The sequence below is a fragment of the Rhinolophus hipposideros genome (assembly GCF_964194185.1).
Source record: "Rhinolophus hipposideros genome assembly, chromosome: 8".
Classification (NCBI taxonomy): Eukaryota; Metazoa; Chordata; class Mammalia; order Chiroptera; family Rhinolophidae; genus Rhinolophus; species Rhinolophus hipposideros.
This window is the reverse complement of record NC_138054.1, coordinates 26,876,299-26,902,551: the sequence shown is the minus strand read 5'-3', so window position 1 is coordinate 26,902,551 and position 26,253 is coordinate 26,876,299. Positions and strand designations below refer to the sequence as shown.

The window sequence follows — 26,253 nt, the reverse complement described above, 5'->3', positions numbered from 1 at the left end:
TCTGTCTTTCCCTCCTATTAAAAGGATAGGAATCTAGGTTCTTTTTAAAGGCCCATCCCTCTCCCTATGCTCTGGATCCATTCCTTCATTCTCCTCTATAATTTCATTCCTGTAGGCATTCCCTTTTTCTCCAGCATCAACAATTTCTCTCTCTGTACTAGATCATTCCCACAATAATATAAACTTTTATATGCCAACACAACATCAACAACAAAAAACTTCCCTTGCTCTGCTTGTCCCACTCTAGCCACCATCCTATTTCTCTTTTTGGCCAACCAAAGCAACAAAACCTTGAGACTATCCCTATGTGTACATACATCTCTTGTTCTTTAATACACTCAGTCTTTCTGCCTCACTACACCTCTGAAACTACTCTTGACAGAGGCTCTAATGATTGCCAAACCCATTGGTCACTTCTGTGTCCTCATACTTTACTTCCATGCAGCATTTGCTATTGTTGACCACTCCCTTTCAATTGTAAAACTTCTATAACATCACCTTCTTACCTAACTGGTTGCTCCTTCTTAGTCTCCTGCTGGCTCTTCCTCCTCTGCCCAACTTTGAAATGTTGGAGATTCTCATAGTCCAGCTCTCTATCTATAATCTTTGCTTAGATGATCTCATTTATCTCAAGGTTTTAAGTTTCACATATAAATTCATAATTGCCAAATTTATGTCTCCAGTCTAGACTCCATTAGAGACCAATATATTCTTTTGTTTACTTGACATTATCATTTCAATATCTAATAAGCATCCTGGACATAATTATTACCAATGCCCTCCAGCCAAAGACCACTAGAAATGCAACTATAGTTGAACAAGTTGGGTTAATTACTTGTTTCAGTAAGTAAGAATGCACATTATGGAGAACTTATGGGCATCTCAGTAAGAGGGTGTTAGAAATTTGGGCTTGTGTTAGATGATTTAGAAAGGGTTCAAGGAAGAGGAATTTTGCTATGGATTGAAAGCTATAGGGAGGTAGAGATAATTCTATAATTGTGTATTTTAATAAGTATTGCCTAAAAGGACTGAGTATTATCTACTGGACTGAGGTTAAACCTGTAATTGATAAATAAGCAGCAGTTACTCATATTAACTAGGATAGGGCAATGGTTGCTCATTTTGGGGGGTTTGGACAATGTTTGTTTTATCTATGTTCAGCCATGATTACAGAGTGCTTTTATTTTTGCCTTTTTCTATCATGGTCACAGAGTGGCCTTGTGTGATGTTGATGTTCTGTGAAAGTTTCCCCTCTTAAACATACCAAGCTCATTCCTGACTCTGCACTTGCTCTATCCTGTACCTGGCCATCTCTTTCCCTGTAGGCTCCCACCATGGTGCCTCCTTCCTAGTCACTGTCACATCCTTCCTCCAGATCATTACTCAATATCTGAAAGAATGTCGTTCATTTATGCGTTTTGTTATTGTCACCGCCTCACTGGAATTTAGTTTCATAGGGTCGTTTTTGTTGTTTTCTGTCGTGTTCACCGCTGTAAACCATCCTCTAGAAGAAACCAGTCCCCTAGCCAAAGGACTCAATATATACTGACTGAAGGCCACTGGGCTCATTTCTCCCAATACAACCACAAATAAAACAGCAATTGCATTTTTTGTTTGTTTTAACAGAGAAGTAGGGCATTCAACAAAAAGAAGTAAAAGCAGGGAGTTAAAGTGAATCTTTAATCCAGAGTGCCCAGTATGTTGTGTGGCCACAGTATGTCGGGATGTATTAAGACTTCAGGACCTGAGACTTTCCTGTTTCTGAATTGTCTTCTTTCCTGAAAATTGTGCTGATTCCTTAACCTTATGGTTCACTTTAAGTTTTAGTAAAGCATTATCCCGAGGCTTTATCTATCTCTCTAACCGCTTTGGGCTAGCCACGGTCTTGGGGGTAAAAACCCAACCCCCTTGCGCAAGCGCCCAGTAGCATATGCAGCGGCGCCGAGGGCTGTAGTGCGCATGAGCAACTAGAGGCAGAGAGGCGGGAAGTGTTGCGCAGGCGCATTCGGCAGATTCTCTAGGTAGGGTGCTCTTGGAAGCGGCGACCCGGGCGTCCGGGGAGCGACGGAAGTCGTATTCCCTTAAACCGTGAGTTTCCGACGGTTTGTTCTTGGCGCGGGATTGTGAGGGATTAGAAACGAATTCTGGATCGTGACTTCAGTCTTGTCGCAGCGCAGTATCCCCGGTCCTTCTTAGGATCCCATTGACCTGCGGCGGGAAAGTCGTGCGCCTGCGCACTAAGCATCCCGTTCGGTCTCAGGTCTGAGGGAGGCAGGTCCTTCCCAGCTGAGCTCGCGGCCCGCGCTCCCCGAGGGATCCCATTCATTCCCTCTTCCCTTCCGGCTTCCCGCCCTCGTGGCCAGTATGGTATCAGTTCTCCACCAACTTGCATGGGGCCTTGGACCAGCTTCCTGGCGCTCCCTTTCAGTAGCCAAACGATTTCCTCCTTCAGTCCTCTTCCTCAGATCAAACCGCTCTCCCACCAAGGCCTCCGCCTTCGCCCGCCCCATTCGCCAGAAGGCTGGTCCCAGTGCAGGCTGATCACCGGGCAGGCGACCGCAGCATGCCCACCGCCCGGAGGCTCCCCCCACTAGGAATTTCCCTTCGGCTTCCTGCCGATACTTCTGGAAGATGAAAGTAAAGCAAATGGAATCTTTAGAAATGGCCCACAGTTTTCTTCCTTTGGGGATTTGAACATCTGGTGGGTTTTTAAATGTTTGCCCCTTGCGGGGGGGGAGGGGCAGTGGCATTTTTTAATGCTCGGTTCAGTGAGTGATTTAAAACTTCTCCTGTTCTCCACTATTCTAATTTTCACAGCTGCTTTGCTCCCCTGCGGACATGAGCCCTTAGCTGGCGTTTTGCATCCCAGTTGTTTTGTGATGGACGCGTCTTTGGGGATTCAGGTAGATGAACCTGTGGCTTTTTCTCGCCTGGATGACCCGTTGCAGGCCGATGGCTCGTTAAAAAAACATGAGCAGAATTTTAAACCACCAGGTATGTGTTTAATTCTAAAGCTGTACAGGCAACAGTTCAGTAATTTCAGTTATTTAAAAAACAACTTCCCGAATCTTAAAGTGAGTGGCATGTACACAGAAAAACATTTTTACAAATCAGTAAAACTTCCTAAGATCTAGGTTTAGGACTGGATTGCATTTTAGAAGGATTTTAGTCCAACCATCTCATTTCACAGATGAAGTTGCTATGGTGTCTTGAAGTTGCTGTAGTGGAAGTTAAAGATAATTCTTTGGCTTTTGTGTGGAGCAAGATGTGAAACTTAGTAGGTTTGAGCAAAATAGTGGTACGGTGACGTAGCTTTAACTGGGGCATTCTAGATGCTATGTTACAAATAGACTACAGGCCAGCAAGGGTGAACGCAGAGAGCATACTAGTTAAGGAGGCTATTGCTGTATCAAAGCTAACTTGGATATATTATGTAGCAGAAAAAATATTCACTGTAAATTTCAAAACAGAAGCCTAGACCTTCGTGTATAAAATAGGGACATTTAAATAATTTTGTAGCTGGTGGACTTTTCAGGGTCTTCCCTCAATCCTCAAAATTTATGTATTGGTCATTGCCTTTAGTAGTATTTCCCAGCTTTTGAATGAGTGCTCTCTTCTGCTGTCTACTTTCATCTCCCACTTCAGAATCTGAGGATTTTGCATTCACTTTGGTTGTCAGGAAGTTTTATTGTTGTTTTAAAATGTCATAGGTGTTATGTAATGACCGGAAACCTTAATATAAACATATTTAGAGTTTTGTAAAGATAGGTAAGTACATTGTACGTAGGAAGTGAGTAGTGGTGTGGAAGCACGTTAAGCCAAGTCATTCACATGGCTTCTGCACTACGGTGTTTTCTTATTACATACATTTTCTTTCTGGTGATTTCTAGCAGCTAACCAGCATTTCTACTGCAAACTGCCAGTTCGTGCTTATGCAAAGGGAAGGTCCAAAATGTGGAGCTCATGGGGAAACCATAGACTATTATTGTAGTTGGAAGGTAAAGTTCACCTTATCCAACCCCTTTGTTTTACAGGTTAAGACACTGAACACTATGGTTTAATGATAGGAGTTGAATCCAGATCTTTAGCCTCTAGGCTTTCTTCTTGATTAGTGTTGTCCAATAGAACTTTCTGTGATAACAGAAATGTTTCTGTGTTGTCACATGTGGTTAGTGTGACTGAGGAAATTAATTTTTACTTTAATTAATGAATTTGCCACACAAAACTAGTGGACAGCACAACTCTATACTACAAAGCTTTTGGTATTATTAATCATGTACACAACAAAAATATATACATAAATCCTTTATCAATACATTTTATAAGACTACAAGCAGAGTTCCTAAAATATTTCATATCTAAATGCCATTGATTGTAAGATACACCATTTTATGTACTACTTAGAAATGCTGCCTGTTAAACTATGATGCAATGCTTTCTTATCACCTAGGATTTTTAAATTTTATACTTATTGAAAGATATTTTTAGACATATCAGACAAATAATTCTATATCTCTGATACATACTTAAAAGGAAAATACACATTTCAGATCTGTCTTTTCTGAATCCCTTTTTGTACTTAGAGTTATTAATGTCCTATTCCCCCCTCACAATATTGTTCTCCACACACTAGTGAACCAGAATTTCTTTGGTGAATCCATTTTTTTAAAGCCCTTGTTAATGGGCCCTTAATTAGGGAGATCCCAGTTGTGTGGAACTTAACTACATTTGATTTTACCACCTCTGCTGCTCCTTCCTACACCATTTGGCACTTAAGGGTTAGATGTGAATGCTCCTCTGTGATTTTTTGGATTTTCAAGTCACTGACACCTATTCTCTGTAAGTTTTGATGCTAGCCAACAATTATAAGCTGCATCCCACTTTTAGAGTTGTTAAAATGTGTCCTAGAATCAAATATACTTTTGAACATAGCGTTTTAGTACCCATTCATGGTGCCTTTCCTGTGACACTGGAATTTGAAGCTGGTTGAAATTGACACTCATTAGGACAAATTCTAATGTACTGTGGCAACTATGACTGGTAGAAAGCCTGCTTTTTCCCCAGGCCTTGGTTTTGGTTTCTAGAGTAAAGTAGTATATTTGCTGATAAGAGGTAGCTGCTACCATTTTGGCTTTACTCTTTTGTAATTTCTTCTAAATTTTTGCTTTTTTTCCCCCTACATCTATCTTTGGCCATAATGATGGTAATTATTCATTCATTCAGCAAACATGCCAGGCACTGTCCTAAGAGCTGAGTGTACTGTGATGAATTAATTATACCAACAGGGAACTTATATTTGTGGAGCTTATATTCTCGTGGGAGGAGACAGCAAACAAATAAACAGGATAATTTTATAGTAGCTAAATATTCTGAAGGCAATAAACAGGATGATGTGAATAATGGGAGGAGTGCTAACTTAAATAGGATGTCAGAGGAGACTGTGACAATTAGTCAGCCACACGAAGTTATAGGGAAGAGAATTTCAAGTGGAGAGAATAATAAGAGCAATAGCTCTAGAAATAATGTTCATAACAATAACCAACAATAAGAATTACCACTATCATTTATTTAATATTTACTATGTGCCAGGCATTATGTTAAATGCTTCTCTTACATTATGTATATTATTTCATTGAATCCTCACAGTATCTCAGTGGCATGGGTACTGTTATTACCCCTTTTCTATAGATGGGGAAACTAAGGCTCACAGAGATACGCTGTGTGCTCAAGGAAAGTCATTGCTGGCTGGTGAACAGTGGGGCCAGGACTTTAACTTAGGCCTCCCTTCTCCAAAACTAGTGTGCGTAATTACTGTTGTATTGCGTCTTGTATTGAAATAATGATGCTTCTCCTATATACCTATGAACTATGAAGTACATGGGAAGGTGATGGTAATTTAAGTAAGTTTTTCCTATTTCCTTAAATGGGCTGATATAGTAGAAAGAATACTGGACTAAACCTTCTCTTATTTATTCTCCAGCTTTTAATGTTCTTCCTCCCCCTCAAATTATCCACTTGTCATCTTCTTACTTAAAAACTTCTATGGCTTTCGCGTCCCTTCCCTTCCTCTGCCACATTGAATTTCATTATTTCCTCCACCCTACTCTCCCTCCACAATAATCTATGCCTTTTTCCTTTTACATTTCTTTGCATACATAGTTCCTTCTTCCTAAAATGCCTTCTTCCACTTTTTCTGCTTGGTGAGTGCTTAAAAAGACAGTCTTGACTGTCACTTGAAACTTCCTGGCACCTTCAGAAGTATTTATTCCCCTACCCCCCTTCTACCTAGTAATACATGCATTCGTTTATTATAATTATTGTCTTGTATTAAGAATGAGCTTTTTAACATCTGTCTCTTACTAGACTGAGCTCTAAGAGAACAGGGGCTGCACCAGATTAGTTAATTTTTTTATAATATGGCCATCGCTGAGCATTTGTTAAAACACAATATTAGTTAAATGAATGAATCTACGAGGTCAGACAATTAAGTTCGCAAACTCATCCTAGAAAACGTGCTATGTACCTCATTGCTGAATATCACTACGGTGACCTTCGAAGTACTCCCCTTGGGGAGCTGTGAGCCGACACCAGTGCCTAGTCCACCCTTCAAAGCAATTTTGGAACTTTTTTCTGGAATGGCCCTCAGAGCTATCCTTGTATAACCCTTGATGTCCTGAACGTCATCAAAATGTCTTCCTTTCAACATTTCCTTTATCTTTGGGTAAAGAAAGAAGTCACTGGGGGCCAGATCAGGTGAGTAGGGAGAGTGTTCCAATGTAGTTATTTGTTTCCTGGCTAAAAACGCCCTCACAGACAGGCCATGTGAGCTGGTGTATTGTCATGATGCGAGAGCTGTGAATTGTTGGTAGCCTTCTCAGCACTTCCAAATACGTAGTAAACTTGGTTAACTGTCAGTCCAGTTGGTACAAATTCATAATGAATAATCCCCTCTGATATAAAAGGTTAGAAACAGCATTGCAACAAGTTTGCGAACTTAATTGTCAGACCTTCATATAGACTTATCAGCAATACCTCTGTGAAATTGGGCAAGTGATTTAACTTCCCTGGATAGGGTTTCCTTACTTGAAAAATCAGGGTAATAATTCCTGTTCTGCCAATATCACAGTGCTGTTGTGAAAATCTGAAATGGTCATACATGTGAAAGTGCTTTGAGAATGTCTTAAACAGTTAACACTATGCAGAGTATTATGATAACTTAAAAAGTAGCTGACGCTTGGCCTAGATATGGGAATAAAATCTGATGACTCTTAAGTATGTAGTTCTCTTTTGTATCCAGTAGTTTATCACATTTTATATTATTGCCTCTCCTTATTTTAACCATGTGTGTTTTTGTAAAGAGCTTATATTTATTTAAAACTAGCAGTTTACGTACTGTCAGGGATAGAGGATACTATTAGTAATTGGAACAATTTTTTAAAAATATTTTTTGATATGCCTGAGAACATTAGTAGACTGTCTACCTGAGGGAATACTATGAATGTACAATACATAAAACTTTCCCAAGCCTGTAAGGTTTTGTATCTTTGGGGGAGGGAAATACTTTTCAAGAAGATTGCATTGTGTCCTTGTCATGCCATCTAGTGATCATAGCACAAATTGTTTAGTTATTTTTTTTTTAAAGTTAGCTTCAGTGTGTTGTGCTGTGGGCAGTGACGATGTATCTGTTCATCTGTAGTAATTCCAGAGAAGTAGAAATTCCCTGTGATTCTGGGACTTACCGTGTTTCCCTGAAAATAAGATCTAGCTGGACCATCAGCTCTAATGCAAAAACTGATACAAGACCCACTCTTATTTTAATATAAGACCTGGTATAATATAATATAATTAATATACTATAATATAATATACTATAATATACTATAATATAATATAATATAATATAATAAATATAGAATAATATAATACCAGGTCTTATTAATTTTTGCTCCAAAAGACACATTAGAGCTGATGGTCTGGCTAGGTCTTATTTTCGGGGAAACACAGTAATAGAAGTCCAGTCCGTGTAGCTTGAAGTGTGTGATTCAGACAGTTTTGTCTTTTAGTTCAAAAGGTGTATATGAGCTACAACAACTTGATGGGATTTTAATTGTTCTTACCGATTTTAAAGCTTATGATTTACGTAAAATCTTACGATTTTAAAGCTTATTATACCTAATTATTTATTTGTAACTTAGTCATAGTTTAGAATTTATTTCATTGAGGTTTTTTTAATTTAAGAAAGTATAAAATATACACTCATTAATTGTAGCTATGAATTGTTTTTTCCTTGATAGGTGTTAAAAAAGATATTGAGAAGCTTTATGAAGCTGTACCACAGCTCGGTAATGTGTTTAAGATTAAGGACAAAATTGGAGAAGGTAATTTGGGGATATACTTTATTATCTTTTTAAGGTTTTTTTCTTTCCCCTTTTGTTATCCTTGTTTAATCTTGATGTTTATTATTATTTCTTACTGAAAAATATACTTTAAAATATTAACACCATGTGGGGCAGCCTGTTAGCTCAGTTGGTTACCTCATACATGAAACCTAAGATGGCAAAACGATGTAGTACATCGATGTAGTACAGTATTTATAGGATGGTCAATATTAGCATAAATACCGTTGAAAGACTGACAGTCATTTTGATTGAATGAAGGGTCAATTTGTCAGACAGATGTGAAGAGAATGAGAAGATAAAAGATAATATAATTTTTTGGTGGCTATTTTGAGAAATGTCTAAATAGTAAAAGTACTTCCATATATTTTATTGCTTGCTTTTCACAATGAAAAGTGTCAGACTAGAAAAGTGTAGGTCAGTGGGGACAGAGTAATTAGATGAGGTGATTTGGGATGTAAGAAGCAGATCTTTACATTTTTCGCCTTACCTTTTTTGAATTCTGCTTTAGTGTTCAAAAACTTTGTTCTGGAAAACACTGGTGTCCTAATAAATTGATAGCTATTTCTGAAGGGGGAGGAGTATGTTCTAAGGCTAAATAAGCTTGGGAAATGTAGTGCATATAGGTCCCTTTTGGTTATTCATGATGAACACATTAAAGGCTGGAAAATTTTGTTGTAAAAAATAAAAAAATCTATCAATTTGTTTCAACTCAGCGTTTCTTAAACTTAATTGACCACCATATCTTTTTTTTTCTCTTTTGTTTAATGTTAAATTTAAAAGCCCAGGTGTTTGTAATTTTTTTCCACCTAAGACTATTACCATTCTTACTTTTGACATATCTGTATCCAAGTCTTAAGAAAGTAATTTCAAATGACAATATTATAGAAAAAGACTTATTAGAACAGGTCATGACCATGGAAATATATTATGCTAACCTAGACAAACATTTACTATAGAAGTTTGATTAAATTAATATAGTGTCTCCTGAGGGCAGTTAAGAATTTATTAAAAATTGACAATAAGTTATAGCTATAGATGTGTTTGCTCTTTGTTTTCATTGTTATTAAAATATTAGTGATAGATTATGATAATTTTATGGGTTCTAAACAGTTTCTATGATGTATTTTAGCGTTTTATTAACATTTTTGAAAATCAAATATTGAAAAATCTAATAAATTGTTTTGTAGGCACTTTCAGCTCTGTTTATTTGGCCACAGCTCAGTTACAAGTAGGACCTGAAGAGAAAATTGCTCTAAAACATTTAATTCCAACAAGTCATCCTATAAGGATTGCGGCTGAACTTCAGTGCCTAACAGTGGCTGGGTAGGCAATTTAAAGACATTTTAATTGAAATGGCTGTATGTAATTTTTAAGACAAATTTTAAGTAGATATCTGAGTTTGTCCATTAATTAAACATTCTTTGTCAGGTGTTTGCAATTTGCTAGTACTTTTCCTCCAACTTTGGAATGGTTAGTAAAATTTGCATTAATTTTTGGAGTAGATTTCCCTGGGGGCTGAGCTTGGCTTCCTGTTCTTGTACCACTTCTTTTTCTCATCTTCCTGCCAAATCATAAACTTTGGCTTCCAGGGGTCTAGATACTTTTTTTAATTTTGGAGAACTATATTTCACATCCCAGCTATAGAGAGCCTCATTTCTTATTTTATTCTGAACAACAGAATTATTTGGCATGTCTTTCTCATTGGTCTCTCTCTGCTAAGTCATGCCTATCAACATACAGAAATGATATAGCATCTCTTATCCCCCTTGTACGGCCATCCCATTTCCAGCTGCTCCATCATTTCTTTGCTCCCCTTCACAGTCAGACTTCTCAAAAATTATCTACACATGCTGTTTTCACTTCCACACCCCCTTTTCACTACTCAGATAGTGTGTCTGCTGTTCTCTATACTAAACCAAAACTCCTTTTGGTAGAGTCAACCATGACTTCATTTTGCCAGTTTCCTGTTTCTGTTTACCTGAACTCTAGGCTGCGTTTAACATAATTGATTTGAACCATTATCTTCTGACTTCCTTACTGTCACATACTCCTTGTTTTCTTCCTGCTTTATTTGGCCTTTCCTTTTCAGTGTCCTTGGCCAGTTCTCCCTCTTCTACCTGACTCTAACTGTTGGAGTTCCTCAGTGCTTGATGCTGGGCTTTCTTTCTCTAGACTAGTTCCTAGGTAGGATCATGTATTTCCACATGACTTTAAACACCTGCCTATTTGACATTTCTGCTTGGATACCTAGTAAACATCTCACACGTAATATGCCAAAAACTAAATTTTAATCCATCTTTCCCTACTAAAAAAAAGAAAAAACCCTATTGCAGCACCTTGTTTTTATGTACCCATCTCAGTAAATGTCACCACCATGTAACTCAGTTGCTCAAGCCAGAAACCTAGTAATCATCCTGTTTTTCCATTTCTCTCCTAAACCACATCCATCACCAAGTCTTGGCCATTTTGACTCCAAAATATATCTAAAAACTCATCCATGTCTTTCTGCCTTCTCAGCTACTACTTCAAGCCTAGATTACTATAATGGCCTACTTCTTCTCTTACCCCATTACTCCCATGGTTACAAAACAGCCAGAATGATCTTTAAAATATAAAAATATGTGCTCACGTAATACAAATTGGTTACTGTTAGTTCCACCACTTAAAATCCTTCAGTGGTTTCTCAGAGTACTTTAAAAACAAAAAAATTGAACCTTATCCCATGCCAGTTTTCCCACCTCCCTCACTGTGCTCTAGTTTCTTTAGTTCCTCAAAATTGTCTCAAGAGCTTTCTTACCTCAGGGCTTCTAGCCATACTGTTCCCCATTCAGGAAGACCCCTCACAGTGCCCACTCATCTTTCTGATCTGAGCAAGAGTGGCACCACTTCAAAGAGGTCTTCTCTGAATTAAATTAGATTTTCCTACTTTTTATTGTCACGGCACCTTTTGCTCTCTTTTACAACTCTTATAATCTATTATTTCTTATATTGTTCATTATCTGCATTATCTACTAGATAGTAAACTCCATGAGGGCAGAAATGGTGTTAATTTTAATTCACCATTGCATCCCGAATGTCTAACATAGTGTCTAGCAAATACCGTGTTTCCCCGAAAATAAGACTTAACCAGAAAATAAGCCCTAGCATGATTTTTCAGGAGGACATCCCCTGAACATGAGCCCTAATGCGTCTTTTGGAGCAAAACTTAATATAAGACCTGGTCTTATTTTGGGGAAATATGGTAACAGTGCCTGCTAAATATTTATAGAATGAATGAACAAGCCTATTTCTTTGTTTCACTCTTCTGTTTATTATAGAAGACAAGAGGATGCTGAGATGGCCTGTCTAAGGCATGATTACATACATGATTACATACATTCTTTTTTTTTAAAGATTTTATTGGGGAAGGGGAACAGGACTTTATTGGGGAACAGTGTGTACTTCCAGGACTTTTTTCCAAGTCAAGTTGTTGTCTTTCAATCTTAGTTGGGAGGGTGCTGTTCAGCTTCAAGTTGTTGTCCTTTCAGTCTTAGTTGTGGAGGGCGCAGCTCAGCTCCAGGTCCAGTTGCCATTGCTAGTTGCAGGGGGCGCAGCCCACCATCCCTTGTGGGAAATCGAACCGGCAACCTTGTGGTTGAGAGGATGCACTCCAACCAACTAAGTCATCTGGGAGCTCAGCAGCAGCTCAGCTTAAGGTGCCGTGTTCAATCTCAGTTGCAGGGGGCGCAGCCCACCATCCCTTAAGGGATTCGAGGAACTGACAACCTTGTGGTTGAGAGCCCACTGGCCCATGTGGGAATCGAACTGGCAGCCTTCGGAATTAGGAGCATGGAGCTCTAACCGCCTGAGCCACCGGTCCAGCTCACAGACTATATTCTGGTCCCTTGAATAAAATCATTCCTTTTTCCACACTTTAAATCTCTCCCTCTTCTGTACTTCAGAAGAGTGCACACTAAAATCTTTATGTGTTCTTGTTTCCCTTCTAGCTTCCACACTGGTTTTTTCTTCTTTTCTTTGCCAGATATTTCAGGCAAATTGTCTTTATGTTCTACTTCTGTTGTATCCTTTTTACCTCTTCCTTCCCACTTAAATTGCTCTCTGAAAAATGACCAGTTAATTCCTCTTTGCCAAACTGAAAGCCTTCCGTCAATTCTTACTCTTTCTGACCTCCAGGCTGATCACCCCTTGCTTCAGAACTCCTCACTTGCATGGCACCCCTATCAGCTTTCTGCCTCTTCCTCCTCATTTTGCTCTCCAACTTTAGGGACTTGTCCAAGGTTCAGTTTTCTCATCATTTTCACAGCTTTACATATCACTTCTGTGCAAGTACTGTCACTGGCTTCTCACTTAAGACTTAGTGCCATATCTTGATATCTTTATCAAAATGATGAGGTCTTAGTTTTGAAGCTTCTTTTCCTGATTTCTCTACATATTTGTTGATATCCATGTTTTACTCAGGCTCAAAGCCATGGAAATAAACTTTACCATATTTTCCTCATCTTTCATGAGGTGCAGTGTAGCATAGTGGTTACGAGCATAGATCTGAAGCAAACTGCCTAGACTCAAATCCTGGTTCCATGGATTTCTGGTTTAATGGGAAAGTTCCTTAACCTCTTTGAGCCTCAATTTCTTTGTCTGTAGAAAAGGGGAGGAAATAATAGCACTGTTCTCATAGGATTGTTGTGAAGATGAAGTGAATTTGTTAAAGATACGAAGTGCTTAGATCAGAGCTTGGCATATAGTGAATGCTTGGTAAAGATTAGCTAAATTTTTAAAATTTATTCATTACTCTTACCATCTTATCTGTTACTAAATCTTGTTAATTCATTCTTGTTAATGAATTAAGAAGCATCTTTTTCTTATTCTGTCACTCCAGTTAAAACTATATCTCATATTTGAATACTTTCCTCATAACTAGTGCTATTTTTGTTTTTAAAAAAACTGTCTTGTACAAGTCAGTTGAATGTGTATATTATCCTATGTGAGGACAGTTTTAAGTTAGTCTTCTAGCATTATTTATGCATTGATAAAATTGTAGGGGGTTTTTATGTTTGTTTTTTGTTTTAAAATTTCAGTTTATTTGACCTTTCCTCTAAAGTTCACTGTGCGTTTTTCCACTAGGGGGCAAGACAATGTCATGGGAGTTAAATACTGCTTTAGGAAAAATGATCATGTGGTTATTGCTATGCCGTATCTGGAACATGAGTCCTTTTTGGTAGGTTTTGGTATGTCTTGAATTTTTATTAACTCAGTGTTTAATTGAAAAAATTTTACGACCTAATTCATAACTTTATTTTAGGACATCTTGAATTCTCTTTCCTTTCAAGAAGTACGAGAATATATGTTCAATCTGTTCAAAGCTTTGAAACGCATTCATCAGTTTGGTATTGTTCACCGTGATGTGAAGCCCAGCAACTTTTTATATAATAGGCGCCTGAAAAAGTAAGTGTGGAAAGTTACCAGAAAATATTTACACTTGAGTGAATTTGTGCAATGGGATCCATCTCTTAGACATAGAACATGCTGCGATAGCCACTCACAGATTTTTTTTCTGTGATAGGAGAGGGAAAATACAGTGAAGAACATAAAATTGTATCAGTACATCATTCAATGCTCCATGGCTCAAGGGAAATAGCACTTAGCTAAAAGAAACTTAGAAAGGGTCTAGTCTTCTTGACCTTACACATTCCTCTTATTTCTGGGCTTTATTTTTCTTTTCGGTAAATGAGGGGATTAGACCACATGAAAGCGAATTTTTTGTTTCAACACTAAATTTTATATTTATATATATTTTTTATGCTGGTACTATACATGGAGGCATTGAAAACTTAAATACTGCTGTGTATACATTGTGTCATATTAAGTGTGGTAAGAAGAATAGAACTATAACTTCTTTCCTTGGGCCTTTCTACTCCTGACTGTTCTGTTTAGTTTTCTTAAATCAGATTTTAAAACTATGATTTCAATTTTTCTTTACAACTTGTTTAATTAAAAATTATCTGCTATAATGACATCTCGGCCACCGTCAGAGAAGAAAGAATTGTGTTTATATCCTGTGTTCCTTGTCAGTACAGGCCAATGGAAAAACGGGAATTAAAGATTTTGCGGGGGGAGGTACTTCTTTCCTTACTTTTCAATCCTAGTTAAATCCTTCTGTGTCAAACTTATTTTCCTTTTCCTTTTTCAAGAATGTTATAAATTCTTAATTGATCCCCCAAAGAATCACAGTTTCTTTATGAGTATCGCTTGAGCTTATTATGTTACTAAGCTTTAATTATCACAGAGATGTCAAAAATACTTTCTTTTGTTTCTCAGGTATGCCTTGGTAGACTTCGGTTTGGCCCAAGGAACCAACGATACAAAAATAGAGCTTCTCAAATTTGTTCAATCTGAAGCTCAGCAGGAAGGTTGTTCACAATATAAATCCCATCTAATCACCGGAAATAAGTTTTCCTTAAGTGGCCCAGCAGCACCTAAGGAGCCGGATCAGCAGCCCACCACAAAAGCTTCTGTGAAAAGGCCCTACACAAATACACAAATTCAGATTAAACAAGGAAAAGATGGAAAGGTTCTACCTTTTTTATTTCTTAACTACTGACAGTTTTAGAAATGTACCCCTTCATCCAACAGAGGGAGATGTAATGCTAGGACAATACTGGCAATTTAAAATAATTTGTTTCTACAATTGTTGTCTGTGATTAGATTTTCACTCGTAAGATTTGTAACCCATCATGTTACTATTTTAAAACCGAAATGTACTTGGTAGATTTATACTGTCTTTGTCATTACCAATTACATTATATAACAAAATAGAAAATAAGTTTTCCCTGCATGTTATAAAGTTCAGATTAATTATCCTTTTTAAAAGAAAGCATTAGTTACAGGAGAAAAATTCTGAAGTGTCTATCTCCATGTTAGCTGCACAGCAAAATGTAACATCCATGCAGGTGGATTTTCCGTTTTTTCAGTAACGTGTGTGGACTATGATAATGTTGTATGGGTGTCAAGAGTTCTGTATAGACTATTTTCTCCTTTCACAGAAGTGGTTTGGTGCCTGAGAATGACTTGGATGCAGCTGTTTTTGTTTCATGTCACTTAACTCTTTCAAAACTACAGCAGAGTACAGCTGGCAGAAAGTGTTACAGATATAATCCTTATTTTCCTTGTTTCTGTTGGTATTGCAGGAGGCATCTGTAGGCCTTTCTGCCCAGCGCTCTGTTTTTGGAGAAAGAAATTTCAATATACACAGTTCCATTTCACATGAGAGCCCTGCAGTGAAAGTAAGTAATGTAGCTTCATAGTGTAATCGGCAGTTAGTCGTATACTAAAGAGAATTTAGGGAAAGGGTAGGTCAGCATTTATTATCAGGAAGTTTTTAAAAGGAGTTGCTTCAGCAGAAGGTATTACTACTTTGAGCATCTAGTCAACACTTTTATTTTGTCCAGTTTTTTCCTGAACTTTTCTGGTGGAATTTTTCATTAGCTGACTGTTGCTCTCTCGCTATAGGAACATTTGGAACATTCATGCCTTTTCTCTCATTGGCTAGAATGTGAGCTCCCAACAAATGACAGATTTCTGACACATAGTTAATAGCATAAAGATGTTTATAAAATTATCATCAATGTTAAATGGTTTTAAATTGACTTAAGATATCCTATAATAGCTAGATAGTATGAGCAACAAATTAAAATTCTGATTTTAGCCAATGTAATTGTGCAATTTACAGTTCTGAAATGGAGTTAGACACTAGAACGTAACTGTTTAATATTTCTGTAACATACCAGGAAAAGTTCTAATAAAATATAAGTCAAATATTTACCAAACTAGGACTAATTAGATTAAATTTTAATATGTTTATTCAACAGAGAAACCTAAAAAGATCTCAAATGTTTTAATACGAGAACTGTTTGTTTACAATCCAATTACATGCAGCAGTTTTAAAAGTTATGCATTCACTGTTGCATTTTGCCATGCTAGCATTTGAAGACATCATATTAAATGTCATAAAAATAGAACATACGACTTTTCTTTTACAGTTTATGAAGCAGTCAAAGACTGTGGATGTACTATCTAGAAAGATAGCAACAAAAAAGAAGGCTGTTTCTACAAAAGTTATGAATAGTGGTGTGATGAAGAAAACTACCAGTTCTTGCCCCACCAGCCTGTCCTGTGACTGTTATGCAACAGATAAAGTTTGCAGTATTTGCCTTTCAAGGTAATGTGTTTTGATGGTACTGTAAAATCACCAGCATGCTGCCTGCAAGATTAGAAATGGCATCAATTCTGCTGGACAAATTGATTGAGTGAGCCAAAGGAAATAACACAATTCTGTCAACTACATACGTACTGATGGAGAGTATTACCTTGGAGAGCAAATGATAACTGTTGTCATGTATTGTTCACTTGACACACGTATCCTCTTTGGAAAATACATTTGTTCTTTATACAAATAATTTTTGTGGGGGAATAGCTTTTTTGGGATCTGAGAATTGCACATTTTGCTTGCTGATTTAATCTTTTTTTTCCTTCATTCCTGCCAATGTAGAAAAACCAGAACCAAATAACAGAGCTCTCTTCTTTCACTCTCATCTCCAACTCTTTGCCACTTCAATTTTTTTTCCCTTCAGGACTTGGTTTTCATGAGCCTTTCTTGATTAACTCAAGTATATAAGTGAATAAGTATATCACTCCAAAAAGAAATAAATTTTCATACCTCTGAATTCCTGTTGTGTTCTATTTTTCTGTTTTGGCTTTTCTCACCTACTACCTCTTTTCCTGCCTGGAAGTTACCTTAAAATCTTTCTGGAATAAGGCTGGGAACTAGTTGAGGGGGTTGAGAAGGATCTGTGGAAGCAAAATTTAGGATTTTCATCATACTGAATTACCATTTGCTTTATAATAACTTATTTATGTGGATAGATATCAAGGCAGAATTTACTGTGAACTAAATTGATAAATGGTTTTTTTGGGGGGGTCTTAAATAATTAAACTTGAACATAACTAGAAAAATCTTATCTCATCATAAGGCGGCAACAGGTTGCCCCTAGGGCGGGTACACCAGGATTCAGAGCACCAGAGGTCTTGACAAAGTGCCCCAATCAAACTACAGGTATGTTGCACTAGCAATACAGACCCCAATTAAAATCAATTGTCCCAGGCATATTTTATTTTATGTACTTTATTTATGACTAATATTTGAGCTCTTCTGCTTTTAATTAAAGTACATAAGCAGTTCTAACAATGTGGTATTCCCATTTTTAAAGATAATAGTATTTATGAAAGTTTCTAATCCTAGTGTTGCCTCTTTTTAAAAGAACATTTTTTTTAATAGATCACATTTTGGTTATCTATTTACAAGGTGATTTTAACAGGAATTTTGTTAACATCCCCTTTGTGGGGGAAGAAATTGTGTTTAGTGGTCTTTGCTAACTTCAGACTGACAGCATTTTATCTGTTTGCATAATGTCTCAAAACTTTCCTGTGACACACATGATTGTGTATTCCATTAACTTTATTTTTTTGTTACTGTAAAAACAATAGAATAGCATTAAAAACATTTTTGAAAAAGACAAAAATTATGGAACTGAAATATAGGAAACAGATGAATCCTACCATTCACTTGGATTATGGAATTTAAAGAAGTGCATTTATGCATTGTGTGTATTCTAATGATACAAAACAATACAAAAAATGAATAAAACTATCTGCTTATACTCTAGTCAGGACACATTCTCTAATTATAAAATAACCCGTTGAGTATGAATATAAAACTTTATACAAGGCATTTTAGGGATATATGAAATACCTGAAAGGATTTTGGAAGAAAGTTTATGAAGAGAGAACTTCTGAGAAGAGATTTGTAAGTTGGGATGGGGGTTGGCATTGAGGCATGAGCAGACAAATTCCAGAAACAGCATGCCCTAGTCATACAGAAAAGAGTAAAATTTTAGTGTAGCAAGAATCAAGGAGTGATGAGAAATAAACCTATGAAGAGGTAGACAATGTCAGGTCACACTTGTTAAATGGCTTGGACTGTATCCTGTAGGTGTTAGAAGGTTATCAAGAGAAAGAGATGGTACCTTTTTGTTCTAGAGGGATTATCTGGCAGGTGTGTAGAGAGGATAGGTTTTGGAGAATGGGGACCTGCAGTAGTCCAGATGAGAAAGGATGAAAGCCTGAATGAGGGCATTAATCATAGGAATGAAAAGAAAAGTGAAGGATCGGAAAGGCAGAGCTTGGAGAATAATTGGATGTGGATTTGGGTGTGGGGAGTTGAGGGAAAGGGCATCCCGGATGTTTATTAGATTCGTGGCCTGGGAGACTTAGATGTGTACCAGTGGCCAAGATGGAGAATAAAGAAGCAGCTGGTTTACAGGGTAAGACATGGTTGCGGGCATAATTAATTTGAGGTATTTTGAGGACATCCAGATAGAGATGTCCAACAGTAAAAGTAAGTCTGAAACTCAGGGATGCCTGGTTTGGAAATACAGTTGAGTGTCATCGTTATATAAATGGTAGTTGAAGCCATAAAGTAGATGGGCTAATCAGGGAGCTTATAAGGGAGAAGAGGTTAGAATTCTGGAAACCTCAGTGCTTGAGGCTTAGAGAAAACTTTGAAGGAATAGGCAGAGGCACAAAGGGAATCAAGAAAGGCAAATGATACACTGACCAAGCAAATAGAGAGCAAACAGTGATGCTGGGAGGTCAACAATTAGGACAGAAGATGTCTCTAAAAGGAAAAAGAAATGTTTTTTAACATGAAGCTGAGTTGGTCTTAATCTTAACTAACAAAATTCTGGATATTAGTCTCTATAGCAAAAGTTAGGGTTAGCACCTGGCTGAAGAAGTGCTTCTAATGTTACTTTTCACTAAAATGAACCACTTTTACTACTATAGTGTGTAATTTTTGAGGAGCATCTAGATTTTTTCCCCAGATAGCTAATTTTGGATTTCTTTTGATCTTAAGAATATGCATTTATTTAGTGTTTTCTAATGATGAAATATCCTTTTAAATTTACCAAGAGTGTTGCTTAAAAAACATTGTATTGTGTAATAAGGATGTTAGACCAGGGAATCTCAATCCTGAAATTACATTAAAAGCATCTCGGGAACTTCTGAAAAAATTAATCCCTGAGCCCTACTCCAGAACAGTTAAATCAGAATCTCTGAGGGATTGGGCCTGGGCATCAGAATTTTTTTAAAGCTGTCAAGATGATGTGAATGTGCAGTAAAGGTTGAGAACTGATAGATGATAAAATTACAGATTTGGGATTTTAAAAAAAGTTTGTTTTTTGTTACAGCAATTGACATGTGGTCTGCAGGTGTCATATTCCTTTCTTTGCTTAGTGGACGATACCCATTTTATAAAGCAAGTGATGATTTAACGGCTTTGGCTCAAATTATGACAATTCGTGGATCCAGAGAAACTATCCAGGCTGCTGAAACTTTTGGTAAGCAGTTTTATGTTATAGAAGAAAACAAGTGCTTTTGATTATCTCCTACAAATTACTTAATACATTATTATGAAATTCTCTTTTCAAATAAACATTCTGTATTCATAAAGTTCTCTGGTGTTGCAAGATTTCTCAGTTGCTTAAAAATTAATTGCATGTGTAAGAAATAATTTTCATCACATCTATTCATACAATTATTTAATCTTATCAAGCACAAAGTGCTACACTTCTCCAATATTTAAAGTTTAACTTTATTATCTTAAGTAAAATAAGGGATAAAATCTTAACTCCTTATAGTTGTGGTTTGACTTAATTACATAAATATTTTTTATAATATGTTTTAATTTGTTTGTTATGTATTTATTAAGCATCATGTGCTCTTAGGCCTCCCTTAAATGATCTTAGTCTACTAACAAACAATTGACATGTGGTCTGCAGGTGTCATATTCTTTTCTTTGCTTAGTGGACGATACCCATTTTATAAAGCAAGTGATGATTTAACGTAGTAAATTATACTACAACAGAATAAGGACGGCAGTGGGGAAGATAATAGAATGTGTGTTGTCAGCTTCCTTAGGGTTAGGGTAGCAGAGAAGAGGAATGATGTAGTATTTACTGATGTAGTATTGTTGTAAGCATGTATTGGACATAGGAAGTCATCGCCTTAGCCCCACAAAGTTCTTGTAGTTCAAGATTGGGATATACAGTGTTCTCCGTAGAGTACCTGAGAATTATCTCAGCCTTGCACTAGCCAACAACTTGAACTCAAACGCTTGAGAACAAGCAGTACAATAATAAATCTCAAAAAAGCCCTTGTCTGCTACCATGACATTTGTCCTGGAATGTTCCTGTGTCAGATGTTGTACTTCCATTGTTGATCCTCATTATAACAGCAACTACAGATGGGGGTGAGCATTTCAGCTGTTCAACAAAATGCTTTGGTGTTCTCTGATAAATTTCATAAACTCATGGAGTTATTCACCAGTAGATGAAAGTTTTCTCAATCAGTTGAGAGTAAACATACTCGTGTAAGAATGCCATTTCCAAAGTATCAATGTTGCTTTCCACTCACGGTCACTTTTCCCTTGTATGTATGTATTACTTTACCTTATTTTCCTTAGATAAAATTTTCTTAAAAAAGGTGTAAGAAAGGTACAAATTGTGGATTGACTTTGCTGCAGAAAGATTTTTTGGTAAGCCTCTATTATGAGGCTTTCTTCACAACCACCACTAAGTTTTTCTGGTGGATTAGACCACAGCACTGGTGCCTAAGTAAGGGACCATTATTTTTTTAGTCAGAAGTAGTTCCTGGTCAAAATCACTTTTTTATTTAAAACTAACAAGCCTGGACCCTTCCTACGTATCATACTTTTCTGAATCCTGTTTTCCAGGAAGGGCTGGATTAATACAGGTACATGTGTTTCATGAAGTTCCTGAGATAATTCTGATTGCACCCTTGATTAAGACCCATTGATCCAGGGCCTAAGCACAAGGTGACCAAGCTTCTCTTGGGGTGGGCTGACAGCAACTCCATCCTAAGGGGTGTTCTATACTGTGTGGTAGCACACTGACACAATCATACCCATCCACTCTGGAAGGTATTAACTAATATTCTGCTTGGAGAATACACATAAGGTGGGCATTTGAGTTCAAGTTGTTGGCTAGTGCAACAACTTGTGCTGAGATAATTTTCAGGTACTCTACGAAGAACACTGTATATCCCCATCTTGAAATACAAGAACTTTGTGGTGCTAAGGCGATGACTTCCATGTTCAATACACGCTTACAATGATACTGCATCAGTAAAGGGGTTCTGTTCCTTTCTTTTCTCTGCTACCCTAACCCTAAGGAAGCTGACAACTAACACACGTTCTATTATCTTCCCCACTGCTGTCCTTATTCTGTTGTAGTATAACTTACTGTTTGTTCGTTAGTAGACTAAGATCATTTAAGGGAGGCCCAAGAGCACATGATGCTTAATAAATACACAATCAACAAATTAAAATATATTATTAAAAATATTTATGTAATTAAGTCAAACCACAACTATAAGGAGTTAAGATTTGATCCCTTATTGTAATGCTTGTTCTCATCCTTAAAAAATAATGCTATGTAGCACTTGTCTGTTTCCTTAGTATGACTTCTCTAGTTACTTCAGTCAAATCTTTCTGTAACTTTTGAATACAGAACTCAAAACTTTAGCAACCCCCAGTGTTCTTTATGATCGAAAGAAATGTCTTGCCTGAGGTTAGCAGTGAGAATACCTCTAATTCTCTTGTCTTATATGTAACTTGCCCCGCTGTCCTCAAATCCCAGACCTGACCCCATCGTAGGTTGTCATTAAGTACTTGTTGAGTTGTGTCAAATATATTCCATAGACAAAATATTTTTGATTGAATATATTAGTTTAAATTATTTTCCCGGAATAATGAGCCCTCTCTTTGGATATATAAAAAGATAATTTAGGCATAATGTATAACTTGGGAAGGTGCTATAACACATAGTGTTTATTATCTCATGACTTCAGAGTAGTCTGTAAGTTAAGGAGTAAGACAATATGACTATTCTTCTCGAGCTATAATTTTCTGGAGAGAATGGATATGGTAAAATAGATTTAAAAATAAGAAAGGATTGGCATGGGTATCCTCAACCAACTTAGTTTTTGGTAGTTTGTTTCCTTTGTCTCCCTGCCTGCCATGCCACCCCCACCCTTTTTTCCCCTACCTTAGATCCACCAATCCAGTAGTTAGATCAGAATATGTAAAAGTAACTTTATATTATCCAGAGCCAGGTTAATTGCTTTAATAGTCCACATTGTTAACAAATACCCTAGAAAGGAATCTATATGCTGTTTCATTCATTGTTTAGAGCCACATTTCTGTTTAATAAGGAAGTATAAGGCAAAAATAATAAATGCATTATTGCCTATTTGTGTGCTTAACTTATTTTTGCCTATGTCTGATAGTAATCCTTTTGGGAAATTGTGTCAAAGACATTTATATTTTTAAAAAATGAGATCTGGTTTGTGTATTCATATAGAAACATTTATTGGAGTTTTATGTGTACCAGGTACTATTGTTGAGTCTCTGTTCTCATAAATCTTAAATTCTTGTGGGGAAGACAAAATAAACAAATACATACTGTCATTTAGGTCAGTGATATTGAGAAAGATAAAAGGAGAAAGGGAGTGAAGAGGGCTCAGCTGTTTTAGATAGGTTGATCAGGGACAGCATGTGTAAGGATATGATATTTGAACAATGATGTGAGAAGCTGAATAATGCCTTTTTGTCCAGTCCAACAGGCATTAATTGAGAACCTAGTATTTACCAAACGTGGTCTAGGTTTGGGGGATTCAAAGATAAATAAGACAGTTCCTGTCTTCAAAGAGCTCATAGTCTAGTAGGCAAGGCAGACACATATTTTACCAGATACAATACAGGATGGCAAAAGTAATAGTAGAAATCTTCGCAGGGTACAATAGACATTTGGAAGGATCAACTCTCTGAGAGGGTCACGCCTCACAAAGGTCATTCTGGAGCTGAGTGGAGTATCGTGGGCATGTGGGGGTGTGCAGGACATCCTAGGCAAAGACAGGAACCATGTAGTGAAAGGCATGTAGAAGCTTAGAAGGGGGGGAGGGAATGGAAGCTGCAGCTGATTAAAGATTACAGAAGGATACGATGAAACTAGAGAATTTGGCAGAGTTAAGTGAGTTCTTACCTTAGTAAGTCACTACTTTCTACTTACTGTCTCCCACTTTATGATTTCATCTTCCGCTATGTAGTGCAAAGCAACTTAAAATAGCCTGTGGTGCTCTATCTCATCCTCAGTGTAAGTACTAATATATCCACAAAGCGCATGGTTGGGCTTGTATGTTTCTCATGAGAGAGACTTCTGATTTATTCAACTGATACAAAATACATGTATTTTTTTCTCTTTTAGGCAAGTCAATATTGTGTAGCAAAGAAGTCCCAGCACAAGACTTGAGAAAACTCTGTGAGAAGCTCAGAGGTATAGATTCTAACACTCCCAAATTTACAAACGATATACAAGGGCCTGCTTCTCATGACCCAATTTTTTCAGAGAAGACTGCCCATAAAGCTTCTCACCTCATACAAACGCCTCAAGCACAGCACTCAGGGAATTCACTGTATAAAGAGAACAGAAATGGCTGTGGGGCTCATGTTGATGTGTATACCACCAATCTAGAAGGCTGGGATGAGGTACCCGATGAAGCTTATGACCTGCTTGATAAACTTCTCGATCTAAATCCAGCTTCAAGAATAACAGCAGAAGGAGCTTTGTTGCATCCGTTTTTTAAAGATATGCATTTGTGATTATTGTTCTTCATTTAATGTTAGCTGTTACGTATCGTGAGATGGGGGTGAAAGAGTTCTTTGTGTAGCCATAAGTTCTTATTTAGAGACCAGGGCAAGAAGAATAATTTATTCTAAAATTGTATGAAGATTACTAACAACATGAGTTTTGAGTTAGACCTACCCAAGGAGAATCAGCTCTTTAGTTTCCCTAATTAACACTTCCATGTACAGAAAAAGGGACAGTTTTAGCCTAGTACATAAGGGTTCAAGGTGCAAGTCTTAAATTCAATGGATGTTTTAGGGATTAAATGAGTCAAAAAGCTTACTTTATTGGTTTCTTTGAACTATGAGTTATGTGTACTGTTGGAAGACTCGAGCCTGTACTGGTGCTCTAACCATTCTGTAGGTTAAGAAAATAATTTCCTCTTCTAGATCCATACATTATGCCTTCTGTGAACACTAAGCAAGAGAAAATGGGGATATCTTAAAATTGAATATAAGTTATCCATTTAAAAGTATTTTGTGAAAGCATTTATTGTGTGAATTGACATGTTTTTCTTAATGGATTCTCTCGTTTTTTCCTGCCTGCTCTATCCTCATCTTACACGTTCTCCTTGGAAATTATGTGGTGCTTTCCACAAAGTTTATGGGTGTTTTGCTGAATATTGCTTATGTTTACAGTTGAAAACTTAATGCATATACTGGTTGGTAAAGGGAAGCCACAGGACCAAGATGAAGATTGATAGTCCAACATTTTTTCTTTTCCCCTCAGTGTATATATATATTTTACATATACCATCTTAGGTATAATTAGGTAGCTTCTAGAAGGAAAAGTAAACACAAAATTGAGAATATTACTGGAGATTTTTCCTCTGCCCAGAGCCATCCGGATTTCTGTATTCTGTTTTGACTAAGTTGGTCCTGCTTGGGGGTGGGAAGAGAGATAAATGAAGTAGGAAGAGTAGGAAAGAACCAGTGAGAGAGGTTTATGGATTTCTGCATTCCAAAATGATATATAGCAATGACAGACAGCATATCAGACTTCCTATGGGAAACAAGTCTGGTGATGTCGATCTGCTGAGAAGTTTCCCATTTATTAGTCGTCGAGTATAGAAACACTTAGGGATATAGAACATTCATTTTGTTATTTTGAACATTGAAGTCGGTACATCTACCTACTCAATTTGGTAAGCCTAATAGATGTATATATAAACCATTACCATTGATCTGCTCTGTCTTATACTGTGAACGTTTAAAAAAACAAACTCGAATGTTCTTGAATTTGTATGTTTAATAAAGTTAATCCTTTTGTATTTTTCATGTCAGGCTACTTATTTGAAAAAGACCTTTTTAAAAAACAAAAATATTGATCGCTGGAAATATTTTCCTTCTGAGATTGATGAATGTTCTCTCTTCAGCAAATAGTGGATAATAGATTTAAAAAAAAATTTCCCTGGCTCAAGTAATATATGAAAGATAGAAATAGATTTTCTTTAATAGAAAAGGTGCTCATTAACTTCATGTAAAGGATATTTGTAGCAAACAGTAAAGCAGTAAACCATCTCAGTAACTAAAATGAAGTCTTAGCTAAAAAAAATTTTTCTTAATGTGACTCACAATCAAGTTAACATACTCTGAGAAAATTAACAGGAAGAAAAATTTAACTTCCAAAAGTGTAGGGAAGGAAGATATTCTTTAAGAAAGTTTAATATTCAGGGCTGTAGTTGTAGCTTTCCATTAATGTCACTTTTAGACTAGAACTTGGTTGATATGCAAGGGGAGGTAAAGGGAGGTAGTGTTTTAAAAGATATCCAGTGTTACAAATTAGTTCTCAGGTCATTTAAGTCCCACTAGAGAATGTTGCCTCAGTTTTGGGTGCTGTTTAGCTAAAAATTATCAAGGAGCTTCAATACACATATTATTCAGGTTTTTCAGCCTTCTGAACTCCATTTTGTAATGGCAGATATCTCCCTAAAAGATTTTAAATACATAAATAGTCATTTTGAGGGAAAGATTAACTTGTTAATGCCATTTTCTATTATGGAACCAGAATACTCTGTTTTTGTCCAATATCAGCTTTTC

The 26,253-nt window shown here is 36.8% G+C and overlaps 1 protein-coding gene across 3 annotated transcripts; it reads left to right on the top strand.

Moving 5' to 3' along the window:
* The first annotated feature begins 1,950 nt into the window (after nt 1-1,950).
* CDC7 (cell division cycle 7) lies at nt 1,951-25,484 on the top strand. 3 transcript variants are annotated; one of them, XM_081056049.1, is made up of 12 exons: nt 1,951-2,088; nt 2,818-2,994; nt 8,295-8,378; nt 9,587-9,722; nt 13,521-13,614; nt 13,699-13,841; nt 14,715-14,967; nt 15,584-15,679; nt 16,436-16,614; nt 17,426-17,508; nt 19,700-19,849; nt 23,795-25,484. In XM_081056049.1, the coding sequence occupies exons 2-12, from the start codon at nt 2,880-2,882 to the stop codon at nt 24,187-24,189; spliced, it is 1,728 nt and encodes a 575-aa protein (XP_080912175.1). In that variant the 5' UTR covers nt 1,951-2,088; nt 2,818-2,879; the 3' UTR covers nt 24,190-25,484. The 3 variants fall into 3 exon arrangements, with proteins under 3 accessions (XP_080912175.1, XP_080912177.1, XP_080912176.1); XM_081056051.1 differs by having other exon boundaries at nt 2,010-2,088; nt 13,521-13,624; nt 13,727-13,841; XM_081056050.1 differs by lacking the exon at nt 1,951-2,088 and adding an exon at nt 2,358-2,701.
* Nucleotides 25,485-26,253: the final 769 nt, after the last annotated feature.